The sequence below is a fragment of the Colletotrichum lupini genome, chromosome 8 (assembly GCF_023278565.1).
Source record: "Colletotrichum lupini chromosome 8, complete sequence".
NCBI classification, from domain to species: domain Eukaryota; kingdom Fungi; phylum Ascomycota; class Sordariomycetes; order Glomerellales; family Glomerellaceae; genus Colletotrichum; species Colletotrichum lupini.
Genome location: NC_064681.1, coordinates 1,373,309 through 1,387,695, shown reverse-complemented (window position 1 = coordinate 1,387,695; position 14,387 = coordinate 1,373,309). Strand labels below are relative to the sequence as shown.

The 14,387-nt window shown below is 54.7% G+C and overlaps 4 protein-coding genes across 4 annotated transcripts; all 4 read right to left on the bottom strand.

The window, feature by feature from the left end:
* Nucleotides 1-477: 477 nt before the first annotated feature.
* Nucleotides 478-4,083, bottom strand: CLUP02_14886 (DEAD/DEAH box helicase; the record flags this gene model as incomplete). The annotated part of the gene is made up of 2 exons (XM_049293812.1): nucleotides 478-2,276; nucleotides 2,331-4,083. The coding sequence occupies 2 exons, from the start codon at nucleotides 4,081-4,083 to the stop codon at nucleotides 478-480; spliced, it is 3,552 nt and encodes a 1,183-aa protein (XP_049150958.1).
* Nucleotides 4,084-4,768: 685 nt separating this feature from the next.
* Nucleotides 4,769-6,421, bottom strand: CLUP02_14885 (uncharacterized protein; the record flags this gene model as incomplete). Its single annotated transcript, XM_049293811.1, has 4 exons — nucleotides 4,769-4,840; nucleotides 4,913-5,313; nucleotides 5,367-5,988; nucleotides 6,059-6,421. The coding sequence occupies 4 exons, from the start codon at nucleotides 6,419-6,421 to the stop codon at nucleotides 4,769-4,771; spliced, it is 1,458 nt and encodes a 485-aa protein (XP_049150957.1).
* A 1,618-nt stretch (nucleotides 6,422-8,039) lies between these two features.
* Nucleotides 8,040-9,084, bottom strand: CLUP02_14884 (Yip1 domain-containing protein; the record flags this gene model as incomplete). The annotated part of the gene is made up of 3 exons (XM_049293810.1): nucleotides 8,040-8,289; nucleotides 8,361-8,937; nucleotides 9,009-9,084. 3 exons carry the CDS (start codon nucleotides 9,082-9,084, stop codon nucleotides 8,040-8,042), a joined length of 903 nt encoding a protein of 300 aa, XP_049150956.1.
* Nucleotides 9,085-10,070: 986 nt separating this feature from the next.
* Nucleotides 10,071-12,129, bottom strand: CLUP02_14883 (uncharacterized protein; the record flags this gene model as incomplete). The annotated part of the gene is made up of 2 exons (XM_049293809.1): nucleotides 10,071-11,746; nucleotides 11,805-12,129. 2 exons carry the CDS (start codon nucleotides 12,127-12,129, stop codon nucleotides 10,071-10,073), a joined length of 2,001 nt encoding a protein of 666 aa, XP_049150955.1.
* Nucleotides 12,130-14,387: the final 2,258 nt, after the last annotated feature.

Genomic DNA, 14,387 nt, shown 5'->3' with positions numbered 1-14,387 from the left:
TCACTCACCATCAATCACTCTTCTATCAACCGGAAAGGGGGAATGTCATGTATGATGTTCCCTCGAAAAGTGGAAGAATATTGCGTTTCAATCAAAAGGATGAGATACCACATAATCTGGGCTACCCCCTCTCTGCAATCTGCACTATTCACCTACCCAAGTACCTCGAGGTGAGATAAAAAAGGGGGAATGCAGCTAGAAGAAAGCAACGTCACAAATGAGAATCGAGGAACGAGGAGCGTCGTCCGCTCTCTGACTTGCAGTAATGGGCAAACTATCCCTGAGTCGTCATCTTCAACCATTCGGTGTCTGACCTCCTGCACTTGTCGGAATGGGGAAGTCTCTTTGAGCGGGCAAGCATAGGTAGACCGGCATGACAGTGCAATACAGTTGGTAATAGCTACAGCTCTATTCGGGTCCTTCAGTGACAACGCATACACTCAGGATGACTGACATTGAGATCACACCTACACGCCATCATGACTCTTCACCATCGTGTACCTCCTCCTCCTCCTCCTCCCGCCCAGTCCACACCTCAGCCTCCTCCAACAAGACCGTATCCCTCTCATCAAACTCCTCCTCCTTAATCTCAACCACCCTCAATCTCCCCCCATCCTTGGCCGGCACAGTCTGCGCCACGACAACAGTCTCGATCCCCGCAGGACAATACTCCTCGGGCCCCATCGGCAGCGCATCGATATCAATCTCCCTATTCAGCAACGTCTTCAAAATCACCTGACTCCCCGCTTTACTCATCACCTCGTTCGCCTGCTTACACTGGTCCGACGCGACGCACTCCCGGCACCCGTGCTCGCAGTAGCAGTCCTCGACCCTCTTGACGGCCTGTTGCAGCAGGTGGTCGACATGCTCAAACGCCTTTGTGCTGATGCCTGACCCGCTAGCACCGCCTTTGGCGTCGTAAAACGTCAGCCGGCCCGGCCTCTTCCTCTGGGAATCCTTCTTGGCAAACTCTTTCAGGGCGATTTTGCACTCGGTGCGGACGTCGCCCGGTAGACTGATGACAAAGTTGGGCATCAGGCTGAGGATGGCGTGCTCGGCCGCGTGTATCGACGCGGCGATGTTCAGGCGACGGTCGACGAGGATCTGCAGCGCCTTTTTGGGTATGTCGAGCCACATGCCCTTGCCGTATCGGATGACGGGGGGGTTGTCGACGTGCACGGCGTCGAGCACGCGCTTCTTCTTGTCCACCTTGAAGAACCCGTACACGTTTTGCTGGATCTTGATCGTGCCGTAAAAGGCTCTGGACATTGACCCGGAGATCTTGCGAATGGCTTCCGTCTCGATCGGGTCAATGTCGGTGAAGTCTCGTTGCGTCGTGGTCCACTCGACCTTGACACGCTCCACCCTCGCCATCATCTTTTCGGGCTGGAAATCCCTGACCAGGTACTTGTTACCCTGGTGGAGGAAAATGGCGCCGTCGTATATCGTAAACGTTGCCCTCGATGCCTCTAGCTCCTCCAAGACCTCGTTCTTACCGTGCGTGATATCAATGATGGCGAAGTGATCGTCTTCGGTATCACGGATGGCGACGAACCTCGAAGGTATAGGGCGGAACCGATCGTGGCAGTGATAAAATCCCAAAGGATCCTTTACCAGCCTCTCCTCGCAGATGATGGGCAAATCCTTGCCAAAGTACTGAGCATCCTCCACCGGCCGAATGGGCATCTCATACGCGGCACACTGAATGTGTCCTTCCCGCACCAGCATGTTCTCGAGATCGACCTGCAGCTCACAGTTCGGCTTGGAAAAGATCTCGTCCGGGTTCTGCATGTAATGTTGATCAGTAGGAAAGCAGTCGCCCACCAACACCGACAGCGAGTCCTTGTTCCTTCGTCCGGCACGGCCGCTCTGTTGGCGTAAGTTGGCAATGGTATAGGGAAATCCCCAGGTCAGCACGCAATCCAGCGTGCCAATGTCAATACCGAGCTCCAAGGCAGTGGTCGCCACGATGCCGAGCAGTTTGCCCTCAAACATTTCTGACTCGATCCGCCGTCGGTCTTGCGCCGTGTAGCCGCCTCTGTAGCCCATGACTCTATTGACGCACTCTGGCCGCCCGAGAGATTCCAATTCCTGCTGCACCGCGGTAACCAGCTTCTCGCACTGCTCTCTGACTCTGGTAAAGGCGATGATGCGCACGCCCCTGAGCATGAGCGAGCAGAAGAGGCGAGCACACTCAAACAGTGCGTCGCCTCGCCCGCTGGCCGGGTCTCCGGGGTCCTTGTACGGCGTGTTCCAGCAGAGAAACTCTTTGCGACCTGTTGCAAGTCAGTCTTTGCAAAGTGAAAAGGGAAGCAGGGTAGAAAACGTACCGGACGGGGAGCCGTCAAAGTCGACGAGCCGCACATTCTCTATACCAAAGATCGTCTTGAAATGCTGCCTTGGGTTGGCTACCGTCGCAGAACACGAGATAAACTTGATGTGGCGGTTTCCAACAGCAGCGCATATTCTTCGCAGCCTCCTCATGATAAAGGCCACGTGGGAACCCATCTGCCCATTGTAGTAGTGCAGCTCATCAACGACGACGTACTTGAGGTTCTTCAAGAATGTCCTCCATCTCTCCTCCTGCGGTAAAATGGTGATGTGCAACATGTCTGGGTTGGTGAAGATGATCCTCGCCTCTTCTCGGATCACATTGCGTTCCTTCATCGGGGTATCTCCATCAAACGTCTCCACAAGCACTTCCTCCATGCCCGGCATATAGCTCATGAGCTCCCTCAAACTCCGTTTTTGATCTTGCGCCAGGGCTTTCGTCGGGAAAATGTACATGGCGCGCGTGTGCGGATTCTCTTCCAAGGCGTGAATCACAGGCAGCTGGTAAATCAGCGACTTGCCGGAACTCGTCGACGTGGCCACGACGACGTGCTGACCTTCTAGCAAGCCATTGATGGCCTCGGTCTGATGCGCGAAGAATTGCGTGATACCCTTTGCGTTGTACAGCGCATTCACGAGGTCCTGGCTGAGAAGGAAGTTGAGATCGCCGTAGACAGGTTCCTGCGGCTCGAAGACGCGGTGGCCGTCGGGCACTATCTGCCCAGTGTACCAAGAGCAATCTTTCAGCTCCTGGACAATCTCCGGGACGCTTTTACGCTCCGTTGGGATGGATTCGGGTAAAGCTCCGAGGTCCTTGGGCTCCGTCTCCTCCGTGATTGTCGGCACAGGAATATGAGCCTCGGTTGCCGTTGCCAGACTCAGCTCTGGATCAAGCCCATCGGCGACGCATTGATTGAGAAAATGGACAATGGCGTCGTTGAACCTTTGATTCCGCCTCTCGATCAGATTCGTCATCTGCTTCTGGCTGTAGACGGGCATCTTGAGAGTCTCCTCTCTCAGCTTCCTGTTCGGCTTGATAATCTCCCCCGTCTTCCTATCCTTAACCTGCCGTTTCAGATCGCCGTCCACAAACTCAAAATACAGCACTTCCTTCCCTCCCTCGACAGCCTCATCGGGATGGTGATCCAGTTTCTCGAGACCCGAGATACCTCCGACAGAGGCATCAGGCGCGGGAGCCTGGGAGAGGAAATCCCGCCCCTTCTTGAACACCACATCGCGCTCGGCGCCCCTGACCTCGGTCTGCAGCATAATCTCATCGACATAGGCAAAGTTGACGCCCTCGGGGCGTATAGCGGCGATGGCAGCTATATCCTCGACCGTCAGGGACGTCTTTGTGTGCGATTCCACCGAGGACTTGATCGTCTCAAACGTGGTGGCGAGGTGTTTCCGAGTACAGCAAAACGTAAAGACGAGATTGAGTGCGCGGTGCGTCTTTTCAAGGTCCTTGAAGCGTTGAGGCCACTCAATCTTGCACTCCTCAGCGGGGGCTACACTTTCCGTGCTATTCCGTTTCGAACCGGCCTTTTTCGGCGCAGCCCGTTTCTTGGACTTGGTCGTTTTCTGGGTGTCAGTGGAAACTGCATCGTCGGTATTCGATGGTCCGTCAGCTACAGAACCGACACTATTCTGACTGTTCTGCGTAGAGATATCATTCTCATTCTCCTGTCTCTTCCTCTTACCACGAGGCTTTCGTACTGTTGCCGCGAGCTCGGCTGGAGCAGCACTTGACATCGTCGCTTAGATCAGTGGCCTTAGCAGGCCGCCATCCCTCGACTACGGGGGTGAAAAAGTAGCGGATTGGAAGTCATCAACAGGAACTCGTCGACTGGATAACCAGTTATGAAGCTCTTGAATATGCAGACGGTGAGCGCATTGGCCGTGCCTAGCCTTTAGACACGCGACGTCACTACCTCTTAGATCAAAGAGGTCGTCTGCGTCACGTAATCCACACCAAGTCACGTGCGCCACCACCAATATCATCTCCCCAAGCCTCGGACTGCAATCGTCAAAGGGATCTTATAGGTGAACGATTTGATTCTCGACAGCTTGAACAAACATTCAATCTTCAGTTGAATTGTGTCCATGTTACAATATACTACTGAGTGATATCTAAATGTATCAAAGGATACCTGTTTTCCTGGTATCATGACAGGATAAGGGCCTGAGATACCCGCCTAGTTCAAACTGGACTCCTAAACAAATCTCTGCCGTCCCACCAATCGTGTGCCTGTCCTTCTTCTTGCCCACTCTCTCTAAGGTAGCCAAAGGCCTCCAGACGGTCTCCGGAGATGCTCGCACCGGCTCTCCCTTTATAGTGATGCGCATTCGCCCTTGCTTGTTGAAGAGGCATATGTAGACGACCATTAACGCCGCCGGCTATCTCAAACCCACGTGGGAAATGTCGGTATGGATACATTCAGTTGCTCAAGAGCTCTCTCTGCACCATTCCAACCTCGTTCAGGAATGACTTCGCACTAGCGGCGCTCAGCTATACGTGACGAATTAGTAAATCAAATCGTCTCGTACTTTGGTTATGGGTGTAGGGGAGGGGACCACATACTCTCACATGAACGCTCACTGGCTTAGCCTCCGCACCTTCAAAGGCCGTGAACATGACACCAACGCTCTTCAACGTCGCCTTTTCCTGGAACTGCATCGCCGGCAGGATGACCGTGTTCAGTAGTATCCTGTGAGTCTGATCCTGCCTCATAATGAGACGAGGTACCTTGCTGCCTCTGCTCTCGCCAGCCTCTGGATCTTCCAAGTCTTCCAAGGCCGATGCATCAAAGGAGCCAGGTATCGGCAGACCGCCTTCGTCGAACTGGACACACGCCTCGGGAACGTTGATCTTGAGCATACCAGATCCGCGCTCCTTCCAGCCAACCTCCTTTTCCAGGTAGAATATCTTGGCTCTGACCTGGACTATAGTAGCCTCTCCGGCCTCGCCGTCGTCGACAGTAACTATAACATGTCAGTATAACTTCCCACTGCCGGAATGGAGAACGCCTTCTTACTCTTCTGCAGCTTAGTACGTTTCTTATCGTCCCCGGCCTTGGTATCTTCCTTGTCAGACTCTTCCTTTTCGTCCTTGTCGCCAGACTCTGAGGGTCCATCGGCATCGCCTTCAGTCTCATCATCGTTGTCGTCTTCCGCGTCGCTGTCAGGCGCTCCGAATGGCTTGGCAGCCTTCTCAGTCTTAAAAGAAGACTCGCCCGTCTTGGCGAAGCTCGACAGCGGTTTACCGCCTAGACCGCCGCCAAAGGCACTGCCAAACACTGAGCCGAAACCGCCATTTGCGCCGGCGGGCTTAACGCTGGCAAAAGGCGACGAGGCTGAGCCGGCACCACCAAAGCTGAGGGTGGGGGTAGGAGCCGGGGCGGCGGCATCAGGCTTGGATGGAGATAGACCGCCAAAAGGTGACGCGCCAGCCTTGGCTCCGCTGCCAAAGACACTTCCCTTGGTCGCACTTCCTAGCGAACCAAAGGGGGAGGCACTCGATGCCGCCAATTTAGCGAAGCCAGAATTAGCAAACGCAGAACTCGATGTTCCCTTCTTCTCGTCATTTGCAGAATCCTGTGACGTAGCTGCTTCTGTTGCGGCACTCTCTGTCGTTTTTGTATCGGTAGTCGGTGGCGCCTACGGGAAGCGAAACAGCGTCAGTATGTATGCACGGCAAACGCCAGATGCGTCAAGGTCAAAAGCCTACAGGGGAATCGGCCGCAGCGTCACCAGAGCCGGCAACTTCGTCCCTATGTCTCTTCTTCTCCGGCTCCAGCCGCGAAGCCCTGTCCTTGGCCGAGTCGCTCGAGGCGACGCTCTTGACGTCGGCCTCGTCGGCGTCCTTGTCCTCGTCCAGCTGGTCGTGCGCCCGCTTCTTCTTGGGCGACGAGACGTGGTCCTTATGGTCCTCGTTCTGCGATCCCGAAGGCGTCGTATCGGTGGTGGCTCCCTCCGCCTTCTCTGAGATGGCCGTGTGCTTCAGTTCTTTGCGGGCAGCGGCGGTCTCGGCGTCCTCCTTTGCGTCGATCGGGTCCGACTTGGGACTGCCCGGCTGGGGATTGTCGGCCATGGTGATTTATAGGTGCCGTTCCTGTTGGAGTCGGGTTTTGCGTCGCCGTGTACGCTCGTTCGTCGCTGGGTGGTGGGTGCGGAGGTTCTCTGTGCCCGACTTTTGCCAGCAATGGAGCAAAATCGGTGTAGTTCAGTAGCGTGGAATTTGCTGGCAAATGGGTATTGTCGCGCAGACGGGAGGCCAAAAAAGGCAAGAAAGGGAAAAAAGTTCGCAGTTGCTGTTGCAAAAGACCAAAACTCGTCTCCACGACGAGAGCAATAGTAACCGGGTCGTTGACAGGGTAAGAACACCGAGGTCCGCGTTTCTGGGTTCTGGGGGCGGTGGTGTCGCGCGACTGGCGTTTGGGGGTTAAGGTTGTGGTTGAGAAATGTCTACCTTAGCAAGGTAAGGTGGTCCAGGTAGTGGAGGTGCTACGATGTTGGTGCAGTGCAGTGCGGTTCAGTATAGCACACCTAGTACACACTCACTAAAAGGCAAGGTAGGCGCGATACAGGTGGGAGCGGGATGCGGTGACAACAGGCTCAGGCCAGTAACCTGCAAGTGTATGGTTCTCGTCTTTCGCGGAGGGATTTGACGTTGGTCACTGAGATGGGAAATAATTGGACGGGGCCGACTCCCGCTTGAGTTAATCTATCCAATCATTCGGTGCGCTCCGGGCTCGGATAAGACGACGGCACGACGCTGGCCAGACGAGAGAGAAAAAAAAAGAGCCCACCCTCATCTCAGCTCGTCCACGGGCAGGTTGAATTCCATTGGGCCCATGGCGGCATGCATTAGCGCCCTTTGCCTTTGAGATGGGCTAGAACTTCCTATCCATACCCGAGAAACTCGCTACCTCTGAATCTTTGTTCTGTCTTGGTTTCCCAAGGGTTTTTCTTTATTTATTTGTTATTACGCACACTTATACGGCCACCCTACCGCAATATCCCAAGCTGGGCTATTCAATATGTCAAGGACCTCACTGCAACTTAGCTACGTGGACTGGAAAGTGAGGGGTACTTTAGACTTCAAAAGTCGAGGTCTGGTGTTTCTGAGGTGGTACCTTACACTGTACCGTACCAACGGTGGGGGTTCCCCGCCTCCGACGTCCTTCAGGGCCGCTCGTCTGAGGTGTCAGATGAATGGCCCTGCGGTTTGGTGGTGTGGCTGTCCAAAAAGGGTAATGCAGGTGACATTCTAGCGGCAACTACCGACGCCGCTTGCAGCTAGAATCTGGTCTTCCTGTGCCTTTGGTTCACGACCTGGGTTTGTCTAACAAACACCTAGTGAGTGAAATGGCTTGGACTTATAACCATTGCCACTACCTACACGACATGTTCTGCTGGGAACTGCTTCCCCTCTTAGAACATTTTAGCCAAAGACAATTCGGGTACGGCGGCGCACGCGGAGTCATCGCGAGACAGGAGGACACTTCACAGCAGAAAATCAAACGCCCATTCTCATTCATTGGCCCGCCACCATCCCGAGGATGAGTAGCACAACATGGATATCTAGAATACAGTGTGCGCCTTAGACCCTCGCCAAGGCCACATTTACAGTACATCTCTCAACCGTTCCAGACAAATCGGCCCCCTTTGGCCCCGACTTGCGACCTTGTCGTCGTCGTCGTCGCAGCTCAGCTGATGAAGCAGAGGCAGCCCAGGCCGAGGTAGAAGACGAAGAGCGGGTACACGGCGATTCCAACGCGGTTCTTGACCACACCACTGCCCCCCAAGATGCTGACGCCTGCCGCCAGAGACCACGCGACAAGGACGAGGTACACGGGGACTCGGACCACGGTCGGGATGCCAAAGGCAGAGAGGAGTGCCGCAATCACTAAGGGGAAGAGAGTGTATCCTATGATGCAGACGCTTTGCGCGAAAGAGCTACAGTGGTTTGTTAGGATTCGCTGACACACACAACACAGAGAGCGACAAGGGGGAACGGTTCAACTCACATGCTTCCTCCCAACAGCTTAATCTGCAACGTCACCACAGCCTCTCCAATCCAAATCATGGCAAAGACACCGCTGAACACGACATCTTTCTGATCCGCCCTAGCATTGAAGCTGAGCAAGAGACTGAGGAGCAGGCAAAAGATGAGCGGGCCCCAGAGATCCCAGTCTCGCAGGCCGGGCGTCATGTTATTCTGCGACAGCAGCGCCTCCGAGTCCATGAAGCGGCTCGCCAGGCCCGTGAGCTCCTCCCGGGCGCCCGAGATGCCTGCGCCACGCATGTTGGCGTACGCGCCGCGCAGACCGTCGGCGTCGAACATGGTGCCGCCAAGCAGGTACTTGGGGTACAGCACCTCCCTCATCTTGGCCCAGACGGCGAGGAGATCGCGGCGGAGCGTGTCCCAAACGGACTCGTCGATTGTGTTTTGCGGCGCGGCGCGGTCCTCGCCGGGTATGCGTGACGTCCAGGCGTTCTCGTTCAGTGGCCGCGAGGAGGAGGAGGAGCTCGAGCCGATGTTGCCCGTCAATGGCTGGCGCGAGGATGTGTTGCCGAGGGGGTCGTCGAAATCATCTAGATCGGCTTCATGACAGATGAGATGTTAGCTTGCCATCGCTTGATCAGAATATTACATTCTCATGTTGAAAGCTTACCATCATCAGGGTCAATCAAGTCGTCGTCAGGCAAGGGAGGGTTGGCATAATCGTCTCGTTTGCTCGTAGATGCCATGGCTGTAACTCGTGTAATTTGACAAATAACACTATTGTCGTCTCTTCGTCCTTCGTAATGGCCAAGAAGGGGGTACGTGAAATGTGTTCGTGGATATCGTTAGGGTTGAATTGCAAGTTGCTCTGCACTTTCAAGTTTCCGAGATGGGATGGTGACTTTCTGGATCTAATTGACGTACGTAGCAGCTTGCGACTCCTGGGATAAGGTAGACTCCACGGTTTCCTCCAGCGAAGCACTAATAGGTGGTCCAAGCTCCCTTGAATCGGAAAAAAAGAGATCCGCATCCCCGATCCACATGATGCCACGCCATCGCTAACTGGCCAGAGAAGGCCCCCTCCCGTCCGCACCGTCCAACGCGTTGGCCCCACTCCGTGCTGTACGGAGAACCCGCCCAAGCCTCAAGCCCGGATTCCAATGTGGATTCCCGTCTTGTCCATTAATGCGCCTGTGGCCGCCAATGCTGAGGTTCATATCCGGATGCATTTCGACATCAAACCTAGCTACACAATCATGGACCATCGTTCAACATAGAGTTCGGACGCGAGATGGATAATGTTGCCCTGAATTACCTAGTTTGGATGAATACGCCCAAAAAAAAGAAGAAGAAAACCGAGCCAGCAAGCAACCCTACTGCCAAACATTCTATATACGAATATTCTCCTCCTTTGCGAGCTTGATGGCGTCCTTTTCGCCTCGCGGGGTATCTTTTCATTTTTACCGTCCGTTTCTAGTAAAACGCGGAACGCCGATGCCTGGTACACACAACCCCTTTTCATGTCCTCTTTGTCAGAGGGGGAACCCACCCCAATTCCCCCCTCACCGTCATCAATCACTACTGACTTCCTTGGAGAGGTTTCAAAAGACCTCCTGCCTACTTAACTTTCCCAAATTGATCACATTCTGTTCGTTTGGAGTTCGCCAATGCGCTCCGATCAGTGTGAGATGGCCACCCACATACTGTCGTCTCCCGAGTCCGAGTGATTCAACTACTGCCATGGGTAGCGATAACCATGAGATGGATCATTTGGCCCTGCCGATCCATTTGAACCGTTGCCGGAATTCCCGTCAATATGTCCGTTGGACTGGCCGTTAGCCTGCCCATTAGCCTGCCCGTTGGACTGGCCATTGGGCTGTCCGTTCGAATGCCCGCCAGCATGTCCATTGGAATGGCCGTTCGCTTGGCCTTGGCCGTTGTACGGTGGGGGTATCTCGCCCCATGGCTGATTCTGCAGCGCTCCTCGTTGATCAAAACCCTGTGACTGTGGTTGATGCTGCTGACGACCAGGCTGGTAGTCGTAATGAGGCTGCGGTTGATGATGCTGATGCTGCTGTTCTCGATGGTGGTTGTTCCTTGAGTAGGGGTCATACGCCGATGTGTAGGCAGGCTGTAAGCCGGGCCACGTAGGCGGCGCCGGCTGAGAGTAGATGTAGCTGCCCATCTGAGGCACATGGCTATACCCGGATGGTATGCCTTGGTTGTATGACTGTCGGTATGCCGCCGAGGGCGGACCAAATGTCTTTTCCTTGTCGTATTGCGTCCATCGGCGAACCGCCTGGTTTTCCGGTCCATGTAAAGAAGCACTACCAGCATTGGGATCCCATATAGGGAGGCCACTATCTGGTATAGACTCGCCGCGCGGCATGCCTCGCGTGTATGTCGCGAGATTGCCATTGATTCCCACCAATGCCCAGGCGAAAACGGCAACATCTCTGATGGAGCTCATGAGATGGTCTACAGGTGGGCCCCCAGCAGCCATGACGTTGTCTTGCAAAGGCATGTACTGAGGCATGAGAGGAGGTCTGAAATTGTAGAGGGATTCCTGGGGGACTTGAGGCCGGATGGGATGATGACCCCAAGGCGCCGCAAAGAGACCATTGGTGTAGGTTGGGACAACCAATGGCGGGTGAGGTGCAGGAATTGGTGGGCGCGCTCTGCGAATGACGACGACAAGACCGTCGGACGTGCATGATACGACAGCTTCGAGCTCAAAGGCCTGGGGTGGTTCCCGGCGGCGGTTGCGCAGGGGTTCCGCGGGCGTCGATGCCTGGGCGGCTGATCCGTCGGCCGAAGGGGCGGAGGTAGCTGCAGTGTTCTGCGTCTCGTTGCTCGAGCCAGAGGCGTTTGTAGTCGCTGTTTGGTTCGCAGAGCTGTGGTTTGACATATCCGGACGACCTTGGTCTTCTTGTTTGATGACAGGGCCGTCATCATCGTCAATATCCATGCGGCCATCGAGTTGGACGCCTCCGCCATCAGAGTCACTGGAGTTTCCGCTGTTGTGCTCTTCGTCTCCCTCCTCATCGTCAAAATCCTCAGGCCGACGGGGATCTCTGTACCAGAACCTCAAGTAGGCAATCGAGTCATTGGCCTTTGCACTTTCCAAGCAGCGAATGGCGTCCGGTAGGCAGTTCTCCTGTATGCACTCATAAAAGCTCTTGTCTTTGATCTGGTCGGGTCTAACGCCAAGAATCGACGAGACTGCATTGGTGGCGAACATGACGGTCAGAGTGCGGGTGAACCTATTGAGGATGAGAGCTGCGCGGGGCTCGCGTTCCACGGGAGGCATTCTGAATTTGGGTGAGAGATGCTCCAGCATGTGGTAACGAGGGTCCCGAGGGGAGCTTGAGAACAACCGACGGATCTGAGGTGCTTCGACGGCTCGTCCTGTCACGACATTAGCATGAGAATGAATTGAAGGTGAGGCTGAAGTGTGTTCGCTTACTGTGACTCTTTTCGTCCCGTCGATAAATACTGGTACAGGCAACCAAGACATCGTGGACGACAGTGAAGCAGCATTCGCAGCTCACCCACTGGCCATCGCGGGCCATGATGCGAGCATAGTGAAGCACGGCTGCCTTGTCCAGCAAGACACCGCGACTGTGAATAGAGCGAGCGAAGGGTACCTCGTCGGGGTGAAAGAAGTCAAAGCATGATTTTCCCTGCACTTCCTGGGGGGTATAACCCAGTATGTCGTAGACTGAGTCGGACACGAATAATATGGCAGCGCTGGGGTCCGTGGAATGAATGGTCATGAACGTTTGCTCCATGGCAAAGAACAGTTGGCTCGTGGCTGAAACAAGGTCTGGGATATATGTCCGATTGAATCGCAATTACGTCCGTCTCTCTCTCGCACGTCGTCCGGAGTCTTAATCGGCTGCGAAGTAAGCCGAGTATGGTTTAAGAGAATGCTTGAATGCCGCGGAGAGCCTGGTGGATCCTCAATACCGCAAGGCGTCGAACCAGTGGCCGCGCCTAATAGAAGCTCGATTATCTCAAGCGGTAGCTCTACTACGTCTGGGGAATCAATCGGGTCTGAGCTGAGCGATTGTTTCTCTTAGATTGTGGTTGACTGTAGTACGCGCTGGTTTGCTGGGCGTGGGACACAGATTGCGCTTTTACTTCGCAAGCGAAGGCTGTCAGTCTCACTCTCACGGGCTATACCGATAGAGTGGCTGGGGCTGTGAAAACGGCGGGCTCGACTTATGTGACTGGCGCAGAGTAGCAGGAGTGCAGAGTGTGGACGGTATTGCGTCGCGTCGTACACAGGCAGGTATGCGCAGTGAGAAAAAAGCGGATGGGAGGTGTTCAAGTGACAGTTGGCAGCTCGGTGCGGCTTACTGCAGAAGGGAGAAACGGGGGGCTGAAAGTCGAGGTGTAGTAGAATATCCAAGCTGATGGATAGTGCGGAGAGGGCGCAAGCCGGTCAGAACGAGACCGTTTTGTGGTGGTGGTGGTGGTAAAGGAGGGTTTTTGGCGTTGGCGGGGGTTGTAAACGTCGCGGTTCCCTCGAAGTTAAGGTAGTCTGAGTTTGGGGTACATGCAGACACAGATGACCTGACGTAGTGGATGTACTCGGACGTTGAACGAAGGTTGGCTGAAATCTCGAAGAAACACGTCGAGGGTATGCGAGGAGATGCAACCTAGGTAGTATCTGTACCGTACTCCGTAGCTGCAGGTAGCTAGGTAAGGTAGGTAGGTAGGTAGACTAACTCAAGCAGCAGGCAAGGTAAAAAAAAAAAATGAAAAAAAAAGGTAAGGTAGCTGCTAGTGGCGAAAACGATGGGTAGCTTGTTGATTGCGGGATGCCGTTGGTTGTTCAAGTTTGGGTCCAGAATGACAGAGAGAACAAACACCTAATAGTGTAGTAAAGGCTGAGAGAGAGGAGGAGGAGGAGGAGGAAAAAAGAAGGAGGAGATCTGAAGGAGTGCCATGTAGGTATTGCAAATGGGCGGAGGAGGCGAGCATCTTTTATGACAGCTCGTTTGGCAAGTGGTTTGGCAAATGTGATTTGAGAGAGAGAGAGAGAGAGGCTGCGGCGGCGGCGACTGCGGCGGCGGGGGGACGGGAGTGAGGTGGAGGTGGAGGGAGGGCGGGGGGGGGGGGGGGGGGATGTCCAGCTCTCTGCGCTGAGGCTTCTTCTCCTCTGCTTCCATTTTGCTTTGCTTTGCTTTCGTCTCTGCTCTCTGCTCTCTGCTCCGTGACCGCACCGCACCGCAGCGCGCATCTTCTCATCAGTGAGTCTGCAGCACAGCGCCCCCCTCCTCTCTACGGAGTAGACTCCCCCCCCGTCAGCCAGCGACTCGGGTTTCGCAAAAACGGATAGGGCAAAAGATTGGTGAGGAGAACTGAGGTGACAGGGCCCAGCTGAACAGAACAGGGTCCCGGGGCCCAGACCCCCCTCCATCGTCTTGCACCACCAGGTGTGACTGCGAAGTATGTATGGATACCACCACGACTTCGACTACTGTGTCTCCGTACGCAGTATGGATACCACAAGGGTCATGAACACGGCTGTCGACTTCTCCAACGTCGACCTTCACCTGCGAATACTTAACCCCCGGTAGCTGAGCAAAATGTGGGTGCGTAAAGCATGCCCGCGCGCTACAGAGTGTCAGTATCCTTATGGACGGGATACACAGATGAGACTTGATAGTCGAGACAGAGAGGACAGACGGATGGATACCCTTGGACGAGGTATCTCTCCGGTCCCCGCTACGGGTACGGATACACAGGCACAGGGGGCAGCTTCGACCGACAGAACACTCAGAGACGTGCCAGGCTCCATAGGTAGCCATCACCCATCATCCATCATCCATCATCCATCCTTGCGGACGGATGCCGTGCGGCTTGCCTGGGTCATGATCATCTTCTCTCGCGCCAGGGCCACGCTTTCAGGGTATCACCATCCCCCCAGACCAAAAAGTACAACTACCTTGGTGCCTACACAGAGTGACAGACTCTCTGGATAACACAAAGCCACAGAGCAGTACCCATCAGCTCTAAGTACCTTGTTATTAAAGAAAGT